This window comes from Sylvia atricapilla, chromosome 2 (genome assembly GCF_009819655.1).
Source record: "Sylvia atricapilla isolate bSylAtr1 chromosome 2, bSylAtr1.pri, whole genome shotgun sequence".
Lineage (NCBI taxonomy): Eukaryota > Metazoa > Chordata > Aves > Passeriformes > Sylviidae > Sylvia > Sylvia atricapilla.
The window spans coordinates 5131884-5153423 of NC_089141.1; the positions used below are offsets into that span (position 1 = coordinate 5131884).

A 21540-nucleotide genomic window follows, 5' to 3' on the forward strand; every position below is an offset into this window, starting at 1 on the left:
CTGTAGCTCCTATAGCTTTATTTACTTTTGCTAGATGGCAAAAGCCTCTCTAAGTGTCAGAGACTGACAGATGAGGATTCCTGTCACAGGCTTTAAGGATGTGCTTCTGTCATATCCCTGCAGACTTAACAGTGTACAGCTTTTTTTTTTTTTTTTTCTTTTTTCTGACTAAAACATCTGGCTTTTTGAGCCTTAAAAAGATACAAGATAAAGAATATCACAAATACATAATAATTTTTTTAAAAAAAATCAAGGTGCAACAAAATACAGGGATCTGGAGAAAAATCAGTATTTTTTAAAACGGCAGAATCATCCTTCAACATCTGAAAGTTTAATTAATTATATGATTATTGCTGGTTGTTTTATTACTGTGGTATTTAGAAGCACCAGCATGGAACCTGGGGTTGTACTTGTTTCTCTACACCTGCAGTCTAGAAGACAAATTTCTGAAATGACATTTAGAACAGAGTTTTACACTGGCAGATGATGCTGTTTTCACTCTTTTGAGATGAATCTTGGATGATGATTGTCTCTGCCTTGTCTCTGTCTCTTGTAGCTGTGTATGGAGGCTGCTGCTGTTAGCTGACTTTCTATTTCATTTTTTTTCAATTATAGGGATGGAAATCAGTCATAGATGTTTATAGACTGGGTAGTGTAGGCCTATGGACTGGGTCTTAGAGTGTTTTTAACTGATTTCCTTTTAAATGGTGTAGTGTTATGGTTGCTGATGGAAGAGTCATGCAAAAGTCGTGGTGGTTCGTTGGTAGACTGTTGTGACAAACACAAAATGTGTCCAATTGAGCACCTGAGGATTCTACAGAAAAAATGTTGTGGAAATCTAATAGTGGGATTTCAAAGAGGGCTGTACATGTTAATATCTGATATGATGTTCTTTACTGCTGACAGGGAAATGGTAGGCATAGATAAATAAAATTTATGATGTGAAAACATTCAGACCAAGTGTCCTGTGACCAGTCACCTTATGTGCACATCTCAGTGAATCTGTCCATTCCCTGATGTGTAAATTGTTGGTAGAGGATTGTAGTAGACATGGAAATTGAATTACCACGTAGAACAGAAACAATATAAGGATTACAAGATAGGGAAACAGTACAAACCATACTATCCCATGCCTCTTAATTGGGCTGCTGGATTTTGTCACCATGGCTCAGGGTAATATGCTTCTTTGCCACCTCTGAGATGTAATTACTCTGGTGTCTACCTTTCCAAAATTCTCTTTACAATTTTTTCCTACTGTGACCCGCTGTCTTGAACTATTCAGTATATGCTTGTGAGTACTTCTCTTTTTTCTTTTCTCTCTTCTCTTCCTCTTCTCTTTTTTTTTCTTTGAGCACTGGTCTTTTTTTCTCATGAGTAGATCAGATGGTCTCTCTGCCAGAACTGTTCTTGTCTGCCAGAGCTTCAGATAAAGCTGAACATCTAAGGATGGCTTTTTAAGATACTGACCAAACAAGGAAATAGAGGATATTGCAGTGGGCCGTGGCTGATGAGATACATGGAGGTTTTTAAACTTTGGAAAGGGTTTCTGTTTCTCAGGAATTAAATTCTATGCATGAATGTTATCCCTAGATTGGGCATAGCACTATGCCTGCTCATTTTCTCCTTTTCGTGGTCCCTTCAAACCTGTTTACTGAAGTATTAGAAATAATGATTTATTTTCTGCACATGAACACAGTTAGGAGTAAAGTTTCAATTTGATAGTGAAATCATGTTACGAGTTAGTCAGATCTTGCTAATAATGATGAAAGCAAAGAGCCAAAAGTAATGAAAAGTACCTGGCTAAAAAGCATAGATTAAATAATAAATCTCTCTGAGTGAGCCTTTTTCCCTGTTTCCCCCACATATTGCATATATGGCACATCCCTGGCACATTTTACATATACCTCATAGTCAGCAATAAATTTTTGAAGTTTATTTGTAGAAAGTCTGTCTCCCTCTAAATTTGAATTTTTAGATACCAGCATATGCTTTGAAGAAACTTGACTTTTCCCATGAAGGACACTTGTTAGTTTTTACTGAAATATTATTGGTGAGAATAATTTATGTGCTAGAGTTTAGTATGTGAGTGTTCAAATCAAAAATCTTTCATGTGAATTAGGTAATTCACATTCAAGTCTTTTCTCATTTTAAACTCCATTTTTGTTTTATATATCCTTTAAGGGTTGCTGTGTTAAAGGCCACATGTAGCAGCATTCCAGCAATAGATGAGTGATTTCTCTACATGTGTGTATTAATTTATTTGGCAAATGCTAACAAAGCCTTTGCAGCAATGACCTCTTAGGAGGTGCCTGTTCCTGTGACTGAAGTCTTGATCAAACCCCTCTGCAATTAAGCTGTTCAGTTGTGCAGAAATTGTTAGAGAGGAAGAAGAGTTGGTCTTATGTTGCCTCAAAATAGAATATACAGCCTGATTCAGTGCTCCTAGCCACCACAGACAATTCAACTCTTAAGCAGCACTAATGAGATTTAATTGGGATTAAACTTCAGCACTGCCCACTTACACAAATGGCCAGAAAGCCACCCTACCCCCTACAGGGTGCTCAGTGCTGTCATGTGGTGCCCCTTCTGTTAACCTCAGAAATCCCTGGGCACAGACTGAGTGTAATAGGCTAATTGTCTCTCGTTTGAGAGATAAATGCATCCCCAGAGGTACAGCTTGAGCCACAAGGATGCTGTATCCTACCCAGGCACATAATGGGAAGCTAGACTGGAGAATTTCAGAGCAAGGGAAAGGTCATCTGCCTAATCACATCACAGATCTTAGCTGGAGGTTTTGAAAACAGTGACAATACCTTCAGGAAAGGAAGCTTCAAGTAAACTTTTTTTCCCACTAATTTCTGCAGAATAGTAGGACTGAAAAGAGCTTGTGTCTGTCTATGAGGAATTTTTTGGTTTGAAACACAACTATCTTAAGCTTTTCAGGATATTGGCTATTAGTTTTGAGTATTACTTGAGCACAGACACTGCCTTTGGAGTAGGTAAGCTCCCAGGGGCTGGGCTTTTCTGCTTTTGCAGCAGATCTGCTGACAGACAGTTCCCACTGGAATTGTCTTTATAACATGTCTGGCTTTCTGAATCAGGCTTTGAAACCTGATATATGGCCTTTAAAAGGTTAAGACATGGCTTATTTCAAGTGACACTTGGCTCAATAGAAGCTTGAACAAGGGCCTGGACCAAATGTGCCAATCCTTGAATTTTTTTCCTACCTCTGCTTTCACGTTGAAGACAATTATATCAGTGATGAGTTCAGTGACTTCTAACTTGTGAGGCTTTTCAGGATGGACTACATGGAAAATGTAGTATATGCATGCAAAATATACTTTGGAGACAAACTGGAGACCAAGCTGTGTGATTTGCATTCTTGTTTTGAATTCTGGTTTATTGTGCCAGTCAGTTACCTATCTTCAGCATAACTTTTCCTGTTCCTGTAGTCAGCTGGACCTGATCATATCTCTTGTAGCTGGGAGCTTCTCTTCTCGTAAGCCTTCACTTTATTTATTTTTTTTTTAACATTTGAATTCTTCGGAGGAAAATTGCAAGGCAGCCAAGAGTTAAAAATATGAGTTATTTATTACTGCAGCTGTAGGATGAAGGAAACAATTTTCCAGGGGAGCTTGCTTCCCACTCACGTGTAGCTTCAAGACTCTTAGCTCACTGCCTTAAAAGATTGATCTCGATTTTATGATGCTTTTAATCAGTATTGTTTGCTGGGGATTGGAGGCCTCATCTCAAATCCTGTCTCCTCCAGGGCCTGGTGTTGCTAATGCTGTCCCACGTATCTGTGCCCCTACAGCAGGTGAGTGAAAGTTTGGTGTGAGATCCAGGCTCTTCACACATGGCCAGAGGGCTGAGCTGCTCTTGAGGTGGCAGTGCTGCTGGGTCTGCTCAGCAGCTCTCCCTCGTGCTGGCAGGACTGCCTGCTTTGTTGTTTTTTAAGAAATTTTTTAGCTAGTCGTCAGAAACTAAACCCTGGAATGATCATAATGCAAAACCTCCCCAGCAGCTTCAATCATAACTGAGTTATTGGGCTCCTGGAAATCTATTATAAGCTCTCATGCAGCAATTCTCTATCTCCTTTAAATGTTTTATGTTTAAAACTCACAGTTGGATTTCTAGTTGAAAAAGGTCAGTGGTCAACTTTTTGGTCCCCCCTGACTTTCCTTTTGTTACATTTTCTATTTAGGTTTGAAGGAGTTGCTGTTTTAAATCTTAGTCAAAAGTTGCTTCATTTACTGTCAGCATATCTAGGTAATGTATTTGACACAGACACTGGCAAGTTTCTGGAAGGACAGAAAGGAAAGATAGTGAATTATTGTCAACAGTAAGTTATAGTTATTACCAGAAGCTTCCAGTCAAGTCCTGTTTCACTTTGGTTTTGTGCCTCTAACTTTTGTCTACAATCTCAGCATGCTTAAAATCTAGTTAATGAAAAACATGTTTTTCTTTGTGGGAGTTCTCAAGAATCTGAGAAACTTTGAAAAACCTGCCTCACCTACAGATAGCTGAAAACCCGTCAGGGTGGGTTTCACTTTGGAGTCAAAAGAAGGTCGATCACACTTACTAGCCAGCTTGAATGCACTGGTGTTTTTTCTCAGTTTTCTGGGTGGCCATGTCAAGTCAAGACCAAAATTGTCTCCCTTTCTGAAGCAGAGGTGGAAGACAGAATTGTACTTGTCTCTTTCTTTACCTGTGTGTGACTTGAACCACACTGAATAAATTGTGTCGTTCTCCCTCTGTGCTTGGAATGGCAGCTCTCTTCTAACTGTAAAACAATGAAAATATTTATGAGAAAGTAAGAGAACAATTTTATTTCAGTCTTTCTTAGCCCGCCCATTAGCTTTAGGTTAACTAACTCTTGAGCACCCTATAGGTAAGCACATCTGAGGATGGTTCTTGCGTTGAGCCCTTACAGCCTGGGTTTGTTATCCTGCAAAGCAATCCCCTGCTTTACAAACTGGCCAGTTGGAATGAACAAGGCAAGGACAAGACAGACTGTGTGTCAACAAGGTTGCAGGGTGATCCTGTTGGTGAGCAGCTCACCAAGGCTGAGGGTGTGGTTTCTTGGACAAGGCTAACAGAAGTGTACAAATGACAGTTGTAGTAGATGTTTGCTTGGAGTTTTTAATCCCTCCCTGTGTGTCAGAACTAACTCTGACTGTGGAACAAAGAGAATGCAGAAAGAATTTGTACTATGTTGTCCAACTTATTGGTTACCTCAGTGGAAACAGCTAGATAGAAGAGGCTAGAGAGGACAAAATGTGACTCCTCATCCACATCTTGTTTCCTCCCTTTGCAGAATACTGTGTTGACAGCTTAGTCTAATTAACGGGCTTGGAGCCCACAGATGGCACAAAGCCTTTGCTACTGGAATTCAGTGGGGTGTCTAATTCCAAATGAAAGGACACACAGAAAATCCTTAATCTATTGGGAGCCGATTGGAACAACTGTTTGTACTGGAGCAGCTTGTATTCAGGCAAGACACTGTCTCATCACATTTATTTTAAACTTGTTTAAGAGCATTAAGCAAAATTATCTTCAATTACTTGCATCTGGAAAGCCAGTCCTTTGCCTGTGGATGTTTGAAAACTAGGATTAGACAGTGTCCCTACAATGTATTTGCAAGCTATTGCTATGGCTCCAGTTGTTACTGAGAGTCTGCCAAGGATTTATCCCAGCCACAGGGAGTAATCTCATTGCAGGATTGTTGCTCCACAATGTGGCACCTGGAGTGAAAGGTATGTAGGATACAAGTACCACCAAAAGAAATGTGAGCGAGTGATACTCCTTCGTGTAGGCTTCTGGATTTGAAACTAGACTTCAGTCTGTTCCTGGATGCCTAGCTCTCACTTGTGGGTTAGTGGAGAGAATATTACAGATGTTATTGTGCTTCAGGAAGCTTATTAGTACTCCAGCAGGAACCAGAAATTCCAGAGCAGGATTATGGCCTCATTGCCTGAGGTGTGTGCAGAGGTCAGATGGAAATGTGGTCTCTTGCCTCAAAGGGTTTGCAAGTGTAACTTGAGGGAAGGATGTGAGAAGGTGCATGGATGTTTGTCAGTTTGGGTATTTGTTTCTGATTAATGGAGATGCATACAGTGATTGGAAACATGGACAATATTTTCCAAATAAATGTGTTTTACAGATAAAGTTAACTGCCTAGATGCTGGAGGAGTGCTAGAACGGTAATATACTACTGACAGTTAATAATGCAGAGTTTGGAGACTTCATTGTTCTCTGGTCATGCACACCAGATGAGCTACAATGCTAATCTCCATGTCATAAAGTCCATGGGAGTACAGCATGGAAATGAGAAATGTCTTTGCAGAGTTCCACAACAGAGAAATGGTCTCAACTGCTCAGATAGACTAAAAGGGTGAAGAAACTTTTTTGCATAGTGCCATCCAGTGTCCCACAGTCAGCTCAGCTTTAAAGGTGCTGCTGCATAGAGAACAGTCCATTAAGGTTTTTTTTTTTTTATTTGTAAGGCCTTTGCACTTAAGAAAAATGTCCATCTCCTGATCGAATGAAAATGTTTCCATATGTGATCTATGTGTTAAGTTTTACATATGTACATTTAAACAACTTTGGAATTTGGAAAACAAAGCATGGAGAAGAAATAACAGCAAGGTTTGGCAGCCCAGAGCTAATTTTAAAGCTGATTGAAGAAAATGGCTTTCTGGAGATAGGTTTAGTCTCCTGTAAGGGCTTGCTTGTGGCGCCAGGACTTTCCTGGAATGCAAAGCATTCCTCTGCTGAATTGTCCGTCTAAGTAGTGAAATCTGATTAAGGCCAAAAAGAAGGTTTGTCTGCTACTCCTCCAGGATGGCATCTGGTGTGAATGATTTTGAGAGTTCGCCTTTTAATGTTGCTCTTTTCCAGGACACCAGGAAAATCCTATAAACCTTTCTCTGAGTTATCCTGGGTCACAGAGTGGTTCTTGCTTGAGCATCATGTGACCAACTGCTCTGACTGGCAAAAAAGAGCATGTGCAAGGTTGGGAGGTTAGAGTAGGCAGTGCAGTATATGATACAAAACCTTTATTCTCAGGCTGACTGTTCAGAGCTGTCCAGTTCTTTGTCAGTGAACCTGTACAGTACAGTTAGAGCTTGACTTGTTTCATAGTGTATTATTTTGTCATCATCCTGCCTTGTTTTTTGAGTTACAAATACAGTTGTAATTTCTGAAATATATTTTTAATTCTGTGTAAAGGTGAGTCCAAAGGAATTGTGACTGACTGAGCTTACTAGACTTTGATCAGTACCACCATCTTTCTTGCAACTTAAGCTCCACCTCTGCTTTCCATGAGGACATTTACCATAGGCATTTGGTCTTCTAGGTTTTCTAAAAATTTGATTAATTAATCAAATTGCAGTTTCTCTCAGTGGAAATACTGTTGTTCTTGGTGACTGTTAAGAGACAAGTGTTTTCTCATGCTGTCTTCTTTTTCTCTTCAAGTTTCTTTAATTATTACAGTTAAACAAGTCATGGAGAGAGGTAATATGAGTGCAAAAGATCCACCATGTTTCAGTAGCTTCAGTGCTTTCCACATTTCCATCTAGATGTCAGGTCACTGTGTTCTGTGTGTTAGTGTGCCGACAAGCTTCCAACATTGGGACAATAATATCCTAGCCACTTGTGTCACAGAAACACTCCTGTTGTACTAACACCAGACCTTTCTTGTGCCTTCAGTGTGCCAGGAAACAATCTGGGAGGTCTTCAAGACATTCTGGGACAGACTGCCAGAGCGTGAAGAGTACAACACCTGGATGAGCCTGTGTGAGGAAGGTGTGATGAGTATCTTTGAGATGGGCACCAACTTCAGCCAGTCTGAGGAGCACCGCAGCCTGGTCGTGAAGGTGGGTGCAGCAGCTGCTTGGAGTGTTCTCTTGGCAAGGGCATCCTGTCCCTCTGGAACATGCAGCTTTGGCATATCACATTTGGCAGTGATGGACAGAGCCCTTAAAACACTCAGGTGTGGGTATTCCAGCTCTGGGATCTGGAGTTCTGAGATCGGTTCCGAAACTAAGTTGTGGGTGATCGGATGCAGGGAATAGCAGCAATGCTGAAGAGAATGATTCAGTAGATGTGTTCCTGAAAAGGAGATGGTGTCTAGACCCCACGAGTGGGTCAGGCTGTGGTGCACTTTCCCCTGGGGTGTGCAGCAGTCTCCCTGCTCTGAGCTGCACATTGAGGTGCCTTCAGCCCAAATGGCACTTGGGAGCAGGAAGCTCCAAGCTGTAATTCTGGTGCTACCAAATTTATGGCATAATTGCCTGTTTGATGTTCTACAGGTCTGTGATATCTGTACACTGCTGACTGATTGAAATGAGTGCAGTTATAAATGTAAAAACTTTGATGTCCTATGGAGGCAATAAATAACATCAGGTAACTCACCATGGGAAGCTGCAGGTTAAAATCAGCGTATGAGTGTAAAACAATTAAGTAAAAAAATTCTGAGTATCTTGATATATTTTCTGTTGATTCGAGGGGTTTTTAGCTTAAAGAAAATAAAAGAAATATTAAGTCAAACTTAAAAAGCCTGTTTCAAATGAAATACAAAGATGTAGTTTCAGGAGTCTGTGAGTTTTAAAATGAAGTGCTTAACTTTGTATTCATCTAAGACACAGTAGCTACCTTAATTTCTCCAGATGAAAGGCTTCTTAAAATGTGTGGTGACTTATGGATCTTTTTTGAGATTAGTTTTGCAAGCTAATGGATGAGTAGTTTTATGAAAGTCTTAAGTCTTAAATGTGTAACCCCACAGAAACATTAATGTTCTGTCAGAGTGGATGCTCTGACTTTTTCCCCTCTTGCTTTTTTTATTGGACTTCTGTGCTAGGAATGTACACTAACTTATGTGAACATGGAAACTGTTGTGAATAATGGAGAGATTTGTTTGTTTGTTTTTTCCTGAATCTGCATGTCAGTCTTCCCAGCTAGCCAAAGTTTGCTTCTGTGAAGTCTGATGATCCTGTTGCCCTTATAAGTCTTTGCAGAAAGATAGAGAAATAAAATTAATGTGATTGTTTTTTAAGCACACAGTGCATGTAACTGTTTTGTGTTCCATTTCTGCAGTGACATGATCTGTAGTGGGAGTTTTTATATAAAGAAATCAAAATTACTCTTGGAAACAGGATGATGCATCTAACTTCCCAGTGCTGCTCTCCCTTTTTGGGTATGGCTCTGCAGCATTTCAGTGGAGTCAGATTAAGTGCTCTGGGTTTGATCTTCTCAGAAGGGTGATATTTATTTAGACTTCCTTTGTCCTGTAGATCGATATATTCCCTTCAGCAATGCCATATTCTGGAAAACAGTCTGTTCATTCTATTTTCTTTCAGCACAGTTGGTATAAGGTGATGGTTCTTGGGCTAATTTGATGCCAGACTAGTCTGTGATAAGCGGGACCAAATGCTGTCACCTCTTTTGTGCTCCACAAAATGTCACAAATTGGCCAGGTGACTTTTTTGGAATAGGAAGCTGACTTTGAACCAAAGACTGAAGGCAAGAGCACCCTATCCCCCAGTCAGTCACTGTCAAAAGATCCAATGGTGTGCTTTTAAATGCATGGGTCAGAGAGTGGATTTAACCCCCTAGCTCTAGTACTGACTCACCTTTCTCTTATGTGCTTGTGCATATTCTTGTTAGAGTGTGAAACCTTTTTAAAGCAGCTGTGAGAATGTTAAGTCCAAACAGATGCAGTGGATACATCTCTGCTTTTAAGAACATCCTTTTCCCAGCTAGTTGCTTGCTCCAGTCTAATGTGGTGGTAAGAGCTGGGGCTCAGCCTGTGGGATTAAACACACTTTCTAAAGCCTTGTGCCCTACTCTCTTGTTCTCTCCACTTCCACCAGCTAAGAGGACCAAATCATACCAAGCCTTTCCATTCCTAGTGGGATTTTGTTTCCCTTTCATTGCAGAATGCTCATTCATTTGGTCACGATCAGCTGTTGCTATTTTTTCCCCCTGTTCCTTAGGTTTGATCTCTATAGCACAGAGCACTTGTCACCACAGGACTGCTGCTGTTCCTCTGCATGCACAGGACTCTGTATTGGGCAGGTGTGATACATGTGAATGGGCCACACTGTTGCTTAAAAGCAAGATTCACTTCTGCAGCAGATTTTTTGTTTGATCATTATACTCCTCATTAAATACCATTTGTTTCTAATCTTCCTCTGCTCTACAATGCCTGCAATTTGTCTGTGGGTAATTTCAAGAGTTTAGTTTAGAGCCTGCAGCTCATAAAAGTAATTCTGCTTTTCTTTTGGTGAACATTGGCTGTTACTGTCATAGCATTGCTCTGCTGCTTCTTTTGTATGAGCATGTTGGCAGATTCTGGCAGTCTTATTTCAAAGTGTCTTTTTGTATTTCTTTTTGGTAGATTGCAACATGAAATTTAATTTTTAGAAATGCTGCATGTCCTGAATTTTCCCCTCTCTCTCTCAAAAGAAGTTCAGTGTATCTGAAAATAAGGCAAATTAAATCTATGGGGTTTGCATTTAATGAACAAGAATTCAGCAAAATTTTTGCTTTCATGATGTTTTTGTTGTGGTGTGGAGGGTCTGTTATGAGCAGTGTAATTAAATGCCATCTTATTAGCTTTCCTCCTTGGTTTTCTTTCTTATCCTTTCCTCTAATCCCCAGTAATCACTGTCACACTCCCACAGATGCTGCAATGACTGCTCCATCCTAACTTAGTACATGCTGAGAACAATTCTCTTTTGCTTACTTTTAATATACTTTCTTGCTGGATATCAGTTGGAGCTTAGACCAGCTGGTCTCAGCTTTCATGCTTCTGTTTTTGTCTTGGAGATGTGAAGTCTGCCTGTGTGGGTTTCCCTGTAATATCTGTATGCTCTGATACTGAATATATATACTAAGTTTTCCTGAGTTTCTTTAAGCAGATCACCTTCCAGATTTTCAGAAGGAGCAGGTGGATATATTCATGCCAAGCATAATAAAATTATTTAAAATATTTTTTTCTCCTCCCTTACTGTGTAGCTGTATTTCAGTGGGGAGTAAAACCTTGTTACATAGAATATAACATTCATCCTCTGTAACATCCTCATTTATCCCATTCTGCACTTTAATATATATATATCTGGAATTCCAGTATTGCCAAATTTGCCCTGACTCTGCCCTGTGATTGTGACCATGTTCCCCCTTGTGCTAGACAGTTTTTTGGAAAATCCAAGTGAGGAGAAATGCAAACAAAAGTAAGTATTGGTTTGCCAAGAACCATTGCTACCACTTGCTATGGGATTGAAACACTGCTGCCAAAGGAGCACAACCTGTGCTGTTCACAGGAGAATTTACAGCTGGCATACCGAATTCCTTCCTGAGTCCATAGCAGAAAGCAGCTTAAAGCCTGAAACTTGCAGAGCTTTCAGTGTAAAGTTTTGTCTGCATTCTACATTTCCAATGTGGGCATGTAATACATGTCATGATTTCAATTTCCCCAGATTTCAATCAGATTTCAGAAAATAAAGTTTTAAAGAGTTGCTGATCCTTGCAGGTCTGATAACAACCTACAATGACAAGAGAAGTTGAGAAAAACTCCTATGAGAAATGAAACATTAAAGGAACCCATGCAACTTAATCTGTTGAGCAGATATTCAACCATACCTGCTGAGGGCTCTTGTACAACCCCATGTCTGATATCTGAGAGTGGTGGGCAGATGGGACAACAGGAACTGGGTTATGAATCCTTTCCAAAGCAAGCAGGTCTATGAGATTTTTTTGGTTGCTGGTGAGAGGGAAATCTGTGCTTTGCCCACTCTGGTGAGTCTGATAGCCAAGAGTTAAGCTGAGACTTAGCGTGAGTTTTTGGGAGAGCTTTCCCTGAGGATCAAAGGCAGACAATTTCCCCAGGAACCCCCAAAACTGTGATGGGAGGTGCTAACCTACTGGAAGGCAACCTGAAAAGTTCCCAGGACAAGATACAAATCCTTCAGTGGTGTTGACTCAGCAGCACTTCTGTGTAGAATAGACTTTCCAGCCCATGAGCAGCTCTGTGCTTCAGTGTGTTTGCAGCACAATCTGCTCAGTGACAGATTAGGGTGAGAGGGGAGAAGGCAACCCTGCCTGAGGATGCTTGAATGGGTGGCATAACAAACACCTTCTTAGCATGCTGAAATGGGTGCTTAGCCATGCAAAAATGAGTGATTTTCCTGAATTCTGAGAGCTGTGTTTGAAGGTGGGATGTAGCATCCCAATTATTTGTAACCACTTACTCCCAGTGCTGTTGTTTGAATACTTCATGGAGGCAGATTATTTTTTATTCCTCAGGTTCCTGTGGAAGGTCTCCTCTGCTGTCTCTCCTCTTCCCCTGTTCTGTGACCTTCCTTGCTAACTATGGTTTAATTAAATGTCCTGGCCACTCTTTCTAGTTCTTTCCATTTCTTTCTTTGCATAGAGCACCTTCTTTAGTTTAGTCTAAATCTGGAAAAAAGATCATATCTCCTCTTTTACATCCCCCCATCCCCTCTTATGCACACAGAAAAAGATTTTTAGTTGCCCTCCTTGAGCCATAATATCAAATTTCCTTCACCCATTTTCTTATCCGTGCACTTAGACTTCTCTTATTGACTTTCGTTCTTTGTATTTCAAATTTTAGCCTCCTCTAGTTTAAAAAGAAAACCCCTCCACCTTTGCCCTGTATAGATATATATCTATATAGATATATATCTATATAGATATATGTACATATCTCTTTCATTTCAAGTTGCACGTAGTTGAAGCAATATTTGTTCCACTAAGCTGCTCCTGCTATTTCTCCTTTAACTCACTGTATTTTTCCCTGACCTGTCAGAGATGTCCCTCAAAGCACTGCTCCCTAATCTGGCCTTTCTCCATAGCTTCAGTTCTGGCCATTGTCCTCCATTTCCTTGAATAATCCCCAGCACTGTGGCCTTGCCTTCATGGCAGCGTGGCTCTTGCCCACCAAGGTGGGCAACCAGGACCGGCAGATAGAGAATCATTTCTTGGTATGACTTTCCTGTTGTAAATGAGGTGTTTAGGTGGGTTAAATCAGATATGTTTGGTAGAGTACTACACAGATGGGATTAAACTAATATGGGATTATTTCAGATCTCCTTGACATTTCCTCTGCCTTTTTCTCCTGCGTGGGATTACCCTCAGGATATTTTGTCTTCTGTGCATGACAGTCTCTTAGGATCAGGCAAGAATGTCCTATATAATTGCTTTTCTGCAAGATCATGAGTTGGCAGAAGCTCATCTGGTTGGTACTATATATAATTTGTTGTACTACTGTAGCCTGTATTTAATGTGTTTGAATTAATTCCTGATAGCTTTTCATTGTGTGAAGGAACTGTTGAGAAAGGCCAGCGCCAGGGCAGCAGACACAAAACTCAGCTCCCAGCTTCAGGAGAATTAGTACAATAACGTCAGGAAGGTCTCACTTCAGGAGAACTAATTTTGTACAAAGCACCTGCCAGAGGCAGCTTCAGTGAGTAAAAGCTCTTCTTAGCTTTGGTGTGGCTGCTGCTGTTATGGAGAGCTACTTCTAGATCACTTCAAGTATTGAAAGGGTGAAGAATAAGAAGGGTGAAGAATAAATAATCTTTGCAGTCTGTGTGCAGCAGGTATATTTCTAACTCCATTTTAATGGAGGAACTGAGTCAGAGAGGTGAGGTGTTTTGGCAAGGGCTATTCTGTCCAAAACAATTAAACAAGCCAATATTAGAACTCTGAACCCCTTGGCTTCTAATTAGGGGGAAAAGGTGATGTTTGCCATGGAGTTCAAATATGTCATTGCTTGCCTCTACCCAGGGTGGAAAGCAAATTAAACATTTGAGAAAGACAGTCACAGTACAAGCTATTGCAGACCATGCTAGTTTAGCAATAGAGGGTGCTACTTTCCTATGAAATTATATGAGAATTTAGTAATTTGATGCCTTATTAAAAATGTGGGTGTGGAGACTGTGTAGCATTTCCTATTCCAGACTTTGGCCATTCCTTTGCGCTAGGAAGTATTCAGGACTGCACTGAGCTCTGCTCTCAGGGGCTTTTGAGGAGCAGTGAGTAAAGCTGCTGGCTACAGACTAGCACTAGATATTGAAAAGATGTGTGAGGCCTGTAATAACTGGGGTGGATTTTAATTACACCTACAGATCATCCTGACTGGCTGAGTGTGGAAGAACATCTCCTTTTCTAATGAATAAACACTTTTTACTGAGCTACCACTTACAGATAACTTTCCATAATCTTGTAGAGAGGGAATCAATCTCTCTCTTTCTTGTAAATCCCAGTGCATAAGGGGTGAATATACAGGCAATGTATAGATCAGCATAATGCCACCTTAAAAAAGTACCCAAAGTCCAGCACAGCTTTAGTGGCCCCAAGTTAGAGTTTCCACTGTAGACTACCTGGTTTCTTTGTTTGTCACTTAAAACTAGTCTTGCTGTGCTTTAGTTTTTTATACCAAATGCTTCATGAAATGGAGTTGTGTAATAAATGTTGGTCAAAGAACATGCTGAAAGTCAAGCTGACTGAAATTTGCATTTTGGCAAGCCCTGCTCTGACTGATTTCCAAGCTGTCTGCCATTCTAGCTGTCTTCACAATGCCCACATGTCCTAGAAAGAAGAGAAGGCTACTCACTGACATGGCTCCAAATCAGCAACAGCTGAAATTCTTCACTCTCTTAGAAACACAAGGAAACACAGATGAAGAGAGTCAACAGGCTAACCTGCTAAAATGGTCTCTTTTGCCTTTTCAACCCTCCTTCACAGGAAGAACCATCAGGATAGCTTAGAGTGACAGTCTGTAGTCACTAAATACATAATGGTGTTTTTAAAAAAAGTTTACAAAATGGAAATAGTAGGCTTCAAGCTAATTGCAACTTAATTCCAAAGGAGATACTTAAGTTGATTCACTTCTTGTTGTTTTTAGTGAAAAATATACCTGCATTGATTATACAAAGAAAGCCAGCCCAATAAGCAGTCCACCAAACAATCCCTTTTTGACCCCCTAAAACAGATTTTTGTGCATGGCCAGTAATTTTCTGTAAGTATTTGATATTCTCTTTACACTGGTACAAGCAGCAGGATACAGCATTTTTTTTCTCAATAGCTCCTATTATTTCTCAGGAACTCCTCACTTTTTGTAGTGTTCCTCACAGAAGCATCTCTGACTCTCCTCTAGAACTAATTGCACTAATACCATGAGAATTTTGATGAAGAATATATGAACTATGTAGCCCTTCTTAGTCTGTTTACACCAATACATGGAAAAACATCATCCCTGCTATTTGTATAACCACAAACAAAGTCATCAGATTAATCCTGCTGTGGTACTTTAAGCTGTAGCTTTACTTTCAAAAGATGGTTCCAAATCTATAGACAAGTAGCAGAAGTAATGCTGAATTTCTGAAGACTGCTTGCTTAAAAGGTTCTCATTGTTGGTGTCCTCTAACACTGGGAGAAGGTTGTACCTGCAGAACACTGCATGAAAATACAGAAGTGTAGAGCACCTCTGACAAACCTGATGCTCTTTACACTGATGTCAAGTTTCAGTTGTATTTTGGAAATATTAGACATATTTCCTTTTCAACAGGAACTTTGTTAATACATTTTGAACGTAACAAACGACAGTACAGAGAATAGAATTATTTCAGCATGCAGAAGGAAATTAAGTGGTATAAACTGCATTTCAATTTCTTTCACCGTGTATTACTCAAATATATTTAGGATTTGTTTTTGTTTTCTAGAAACTGGCCTATATAAAGGAAGCAATGGGCAGGTGAGTATCTGTGCTCTCCTTGCATTTTATTCTCTCTGGAGATAATGACAGGGCAGAGCTGTGACATTTTGTAACCTTTTCTCTCTTTTTCTTGTCAGTTCCTGTGCTGATTGGTCATGTGGGTAAGTAATTTTCCCTTTCTAAAGTCTGGTGATGGTCATTTCTCTGGTCCTTGCTGCTGCTGGCATTGAATGGAGCACTGCTGATGAACAAAATTCATCTTTGTGCAAAAGGACATATAGAAAAGTGTGGTGGAGAAATCTGGTGGTTCTGGCATGTGAACTTCTGTCCTGGCATGGTTGGAGTGCTCAAAATATCTCAGCCAATCTGAGGCTTGTACTTCTGCTTAAGTGTGTCATCACCTTGTTGGCTGTCGGGCTGCCAGGCACAGACACAGGCTATTTACCTGAAGAGGTTTAGTGGGGGAAATCTATTCTGGGAAAGAGATGTGTCCATAGTTACTTGTGCTAGCGTTCTGCTTGTCTTGAAAATCTTTCCCAAAGGCTTTCAAGTAGTTCTGGTCATCATTACAAAAAAGCAAAAAGAAAATTGAATATTTTGAAATGCTATTTTGAAAGACTGTCAAGAGATATGTGCTATGAACAGTTACAAGGGAGTTGATTCATTGGGCTCCTCACACTTTTAACAAGGCAATAAAACTGAAAACTGATTTGTGGCATCTTTGTACCAAAGCAAACCTGAACCTGACCTGTTATTTTCATGTCTTTTATTGAGCTGAAAAGAAGTTCAAATTATTATTGCTCCATTGCTACTCAGAACTTTATCTAAGCTGTTATTTTTAGGGTAATTCAAACCCAAACAATCTGGTGCTGAACTCCTTTGAAAAATTGGCAGGTTCAGTTCTCTGCTTTACAGGCCACATAGAGCTATGCTAACTATGAGTAATTAAAATACCTGGAAGAGTAATCATTTAACAAACTTCTTAGAAAAGCCCCAAACTTCTCAAATTAGATATCATCACAGTGATTTCATAACCACAACATATATTAAAATTAATAATATGGGATGATAATGGCAAAAGTGATTCCTAAAATGTTGGTTTCTCTCTGTCCTGTGGAGCTGAGTGCTCCTTTTGGCAAGAGCACTCCCTGAAGCTTCCAGGTCAGCTGGGTAGAATTCATCTGTTCTGAGGAAGGTTGAGCTTGAAAACCTACTGCATCCCTCTGTGTGATCATTCAGGAAATATAGTAAATGTAGAGATACATGGGAGGAATTGGAATCAAAGCATCTGGAATCTACATGTACTGGGCCAACATGTGCAAAGGAACTAAAGGAATTTGGGCTAAAGGAACAGTGCAAAACCCTTCAACTGAAATGTGGATCAGAGTGATAAATGTTTTACTTGTCCAATAGCCATCTTACAAAGTGTTTCATGGCAACATTAAAGGGGTTCCGGTGGAAAACTGCCAAACTTTACCAAACTCAGTTCACTGTGGGGCTGTGCTGCATCTGTCCAAAAATAAACTGCTTTTATTTCAGTATGTATTGCTTCAGATTGTTTACAGCTTTAGGATGGGATCTTTGTTATTGCCATCAGTTTAAACTTTGGGTTTACTGAATCTTTTCCTCTATAATTTGTTATTTCTCTTGTGCTTGGAAATTGTAATGTTTTATAGCATAAAGAAGATGATCAGTAACAGGAAAAGGTAGACTTGCCCTGAGTAATGGACCATCAGGAGAAATTAGTAGAAATAATTTTTTTAATTATGAAACCCAAACTTACTCTAAGACTGTTCTGGACATCTTAGAGCATTCATGGTTTAGGATGTGAAGTTTGTGAGCCAGACCCCTATAAAAAAACCAAAGCTGTGATTTTCTGTCATGGATAAAAGATGTCTCATCTAACTCCAGATGTCTTGCCCTAAGAGGAGTAAGTCATCCATCTCAATACTGCCAACAGCCAAAGTTATTCCCTGAAAAAATAACCAGACCTCCCAGTAAAGATCAGAATAAATGTCCTTCTAAAAATGTTCTGTAAGAAATTAGCGTAAGTCCCCAATCCAGGACCATCATCAGCCTCTAAGGCACAGGATGGGAAATCCAGTGTCTAGTCCCTCCTGCAGAGAGGAAAAGTGAGTGCAGTTCTCCCTCTCCTGGGCATTGCTGTTCTCACCTGCTGACCCACATGTGCAGAGAGAGGCTGGTCCAGCGCAGGACAATGCCAGGATCTGAACCCAGCTGACTTGTCACTCAGCTGTGCCACCTGTGCACGAATGGACAAAGGTTCTGGTCTTGTCTCAAGAGATGGCAGGACTGTCCTCAACATCTAGATATCCAGGGTATCTGGATGAGCTGTTCAGGTGAGGTTCCCATGCTGCCAGGGAAGGACAGGCTTCTCCAGATGGTGCCTTGAAGTGAGGGTCTAGCTGTAGTCTCTGATTTGTCAGATATCCAGTGTCTCTGATGACTGTGCAGAAGCAGCTATTTCCCTTTGGAGGCCTGGCACTGGGCATATTTCTCTGTCTGTTTTCCCACTGAGAAGAACAAGAGAAATGTTGCCATAGGTTCTAGAGCATAGCCCCCATCCAAGAAACTATTCCATAGGCTTCAACCAATCTCTTTGTCCTATGAAACAATTTTTTTCTTTGAAGCATATTTTTTCTTTGAAATGATTTCTTAGTTTGTGATTGATCTGGAATGGAAGACAGGCCCTTGATATCTGTTTGTCATTTTGACTTTACTACCTCTCTAAATCAAATCAAAATTGTGCTGAAAGCTATAAACAGCTATAGAATTGAAGCTGTGATTTGAGTAATTTAATACAACTCATACAATGAGTTGTATGAGTTGTATTAAACTACTCATTCCTAGATGTCAATATGGTGTCTCTCTCTAGCTGGAAAAAGCTGATTTCATCTAGTTAACTGCTGGGACAGTTTTAATGTAGCCTATGGAAAGGTGCCTTGTGCTCTTGTAGTTTAGTTCCTGGAATAACTCCCAATCCGGCATTACTGGCAGTGACGTACCAGCAGGATGAAAGTTTGTTCCTGTAAGGTTTAGAGCATGCATGCATTCACAGAGGTTAAATGCTCAGCTATCCTGGCCTTTTCAGGAACTGAGGGATTAAACTAAGTATCAAAACTCAAAAAGGAAAGCAATATATATAGGACACAATCCAAATGTGTACAGAGCAGTGCAGTGGACATCGTAGAGTTTTTGCCCAAGTTGGAAGTGTCAGAGGCTTTTACTGATTGCTTTATTCAGTAGGCCACTGGCACTTCACATAATAAAGTTCTCTCTCTTAATATTGGAGTCTGTCTCTTGACAATAGGACAGTCCTTTTGTCTAATTCCTGGGGGATCAAAAGCCAGATCTTGAGAATCAGCTGAAAGCAAAGAAGTAACACAAAGTTGTTGCAGTGGGAAACAAGAGCTCCTGTGTCATAGCCTTGCTTGAGTGCTGTATGCACAATAGTATACTGAGGAAAAGATAAAGAGGATAGGATAGTTGAAGAGGAGGAGTACAATACACTACTTTTTTACTTCTTCAGAAGCATTTTCAAGGTAAAATGAAATAGGTAGAGGCATGTGTCCTTTCTGGCAGTACTTGCTGATTTTTAGATCACTGAAATTAATTGCAGTAAATCTTGTCCAGACCTCCTGTGCTCTGTCCTCATTCTCTGCCTTGAAATTGCTAAATCTAGAATACATACTTAATCAGTGGTGGTAGCAATGCTTGATGATGTATCAATTTGTCTTTTGTACCATTTATCTAAATGTGCTTCATGAAAGAGTAAGAATTTGTCTTCTGTGCTGGGATCATTTGATCAGTTCAGCAGTTATGCCTGCAGTGACATAGGAATGTACCTGAGTTTCTTTACTGTTTGCATGTGGGCTTGGCAGTGATATTCCTCATTTCAGAGATTTTTTTATCATCTGCAGAGCTTTGCCACATGTGAAGAGTTCCACACTGCTCTTTTTCAGTTGTATATTTTCTTTTGTGCTCCTTACTGTCTGGTGGCAAATATGAAAGATTTTTCCTGCTTTAATTAGAACCAAAAGAGATGAAAAATTCAAGAACTACCTAAATGAAAATTTATATAGATGCATGTAAATATTAAAAGGAAGGGAATCCAAATCTTAGGCTTTGTCTTGCATTCTGAAATTGCATAAAAATACTTCTTAAATTGCATGCTAGTTAGTTCAAGGCTGTGTGATTGAAATATTTAAAAATGAGAAAATCAGACAGTAAAATTTTCTCTCCTTTGTGCGATATGAGAATTGAAGTAGTATTTCAAGCCAAAGAAATGTTTGTCATAGACAGACTTTAGAACACTCAAACCGACCAACAATCCTATAAGTAGTGGATCGACTGGTGGATGTCCAGAACATTTAGTACAAATCTGAAGATGTTACTTTCTTCATCCACAGAGCTGGGTTTGTCTTAAACCTTGAAGAGAAATGGGGAGAAAAATCTAACTAACTAATACCTCCATAGAGCTTCATGGGGAGCTGTGAAATGGTATCACTGGTGGCCCATTTGACAGGTCCAGAGTGTTGTTTCTCCTCAGTAGCACAGTATGGCTGCACATAAAGAACCATTTTGGGACTATGAGTCAGTGGAACTCTTACGCTTTGGTGGACTGGAACTTGTCTTCTCCTGACATGACTGATGTCACACAGAAGTACATACCATGGGCCTTGACAAAAGGGGAATGTAGGCTGTGTTTGTGAGCTGTGATTGCTGTATTAATATGTCTAGGCTGTCCACAAGCACTGTTTGCTTCAGATCAGCTTCCTAGGATCTTTGCTTCAGATCTTTGCTTCCTTATGGATCTTGTCTTACACCTGCCTAGATCCTGATGTCTAACAAAGCTGTGTGATCTGAAACCACTTGTTTCTGCCAAGGAAACACAAGTGCAGTGTTGTTCGTTCTGGTGCTTAGACATCTGCTTGTCTGTATTCCTTCCTGCCTCTCCATACATATGTGTATGTTTTTATATTTTGCTTACTGCTCAGCCAAGATGATCCAGGGAATCATTCATGCAGGTAGGACAATGGAAATTGCATTTCATATGTCTGTGTCTCAAATTCTCAATAAACTCTTGTTGGAATACAGTCCCTCCAACTGGAGTGGCTTGCTTGTGTAGGTAGAATTAGAAGTCAAGTGTGGGCCCTGGATTAATCCTGAGGCAAACCCATAAAAAATCCTGTGTATTTTAAGTAGTGCAAGTGAGTGGGAATTTGAATCTGTGTTTACCTTGAAAAGTGATGTGTTCAGACAATCCAGTATATGTATTGCCATGTGCATTTTGAATGACTTCCTTGGACTTCCTGCCAATACAATTGATGCTTTTTTAAGTGATCAATAAAGTAGGCATTTGAAAAATGCTAAGGGGAAGTAGAAGGCAGAAAGAAAGCAAACCTCATCATTCTGGTAAAGTAATGAAAGAGTAATGTGCATTAAGTGAGCTTGGTTACAGCATACTATCCTTAAAACTCGTATTTTCATCCTCTTGAAAAAAGTGTTAGCTGATCATTTGAGCAAACTTGGTGCTTGACTGGTTTGGTTAGATTTATTAGGGTCTTAGTAGGTGATGTTTAAGTGCTTGGTTTTTCATTTTCAGCCAGCTGTGTGCTGGAATCCTGTCAGAAAATTTGTTAGCTCCTGAGGGCTTGTATTTAAAAGCCCCCCAGCACCAGTAAGAATATATTTATTATCTGACCCTGACAAAGAGTGTGGTCTGCTGTTGCTTAAGGAGCCTGGTTTGCTATGTCAGCTTAGCTCTCACTGTGACACTG

At 40.1% G+C, this 21540-nt stretch overlaps 2 protein-coding genes across 2 annotated transcripts in view; both read left to right on the top strand.

Annotated features, from left to right (window-relative positions):
- The window catches only part of ZBTB11 (zinc finger and BTB domain containing 11), a 149159-nt gene that overhangs the window by 98985 nt on the left and 28634 nt on the right, over positions 1-21540 (top strand). The gene's annotated exons all lie outside the window — the stretch shown is intronic.
- LOC136375286 (interphotoreceptor matrix proteoglycan 2-like) overlaps positions 1-21540 on the top strand; it is a 52009-nt gene that overhangs the window by 4833 nt on the left and 25636 nt on the right. Inside the window, exons 3-6 of the mRNA XM_066340718.1 lie at positions 7711-7877; positions 15747-15778; positions 15877-15900; positions 17668-17673. Of these exons, the coding sequence (XP_066196815.1) occupies positions 7711-7877; positions 15747-15778; positions 15877-15900; positions 17668-17673 (229 nt within the window). The remainder of the gene's footprint in view (positions 1-7710; positions 7878-15746; positions 15779-15876; positions 15901-17667; positions 17674-21540) is intronic.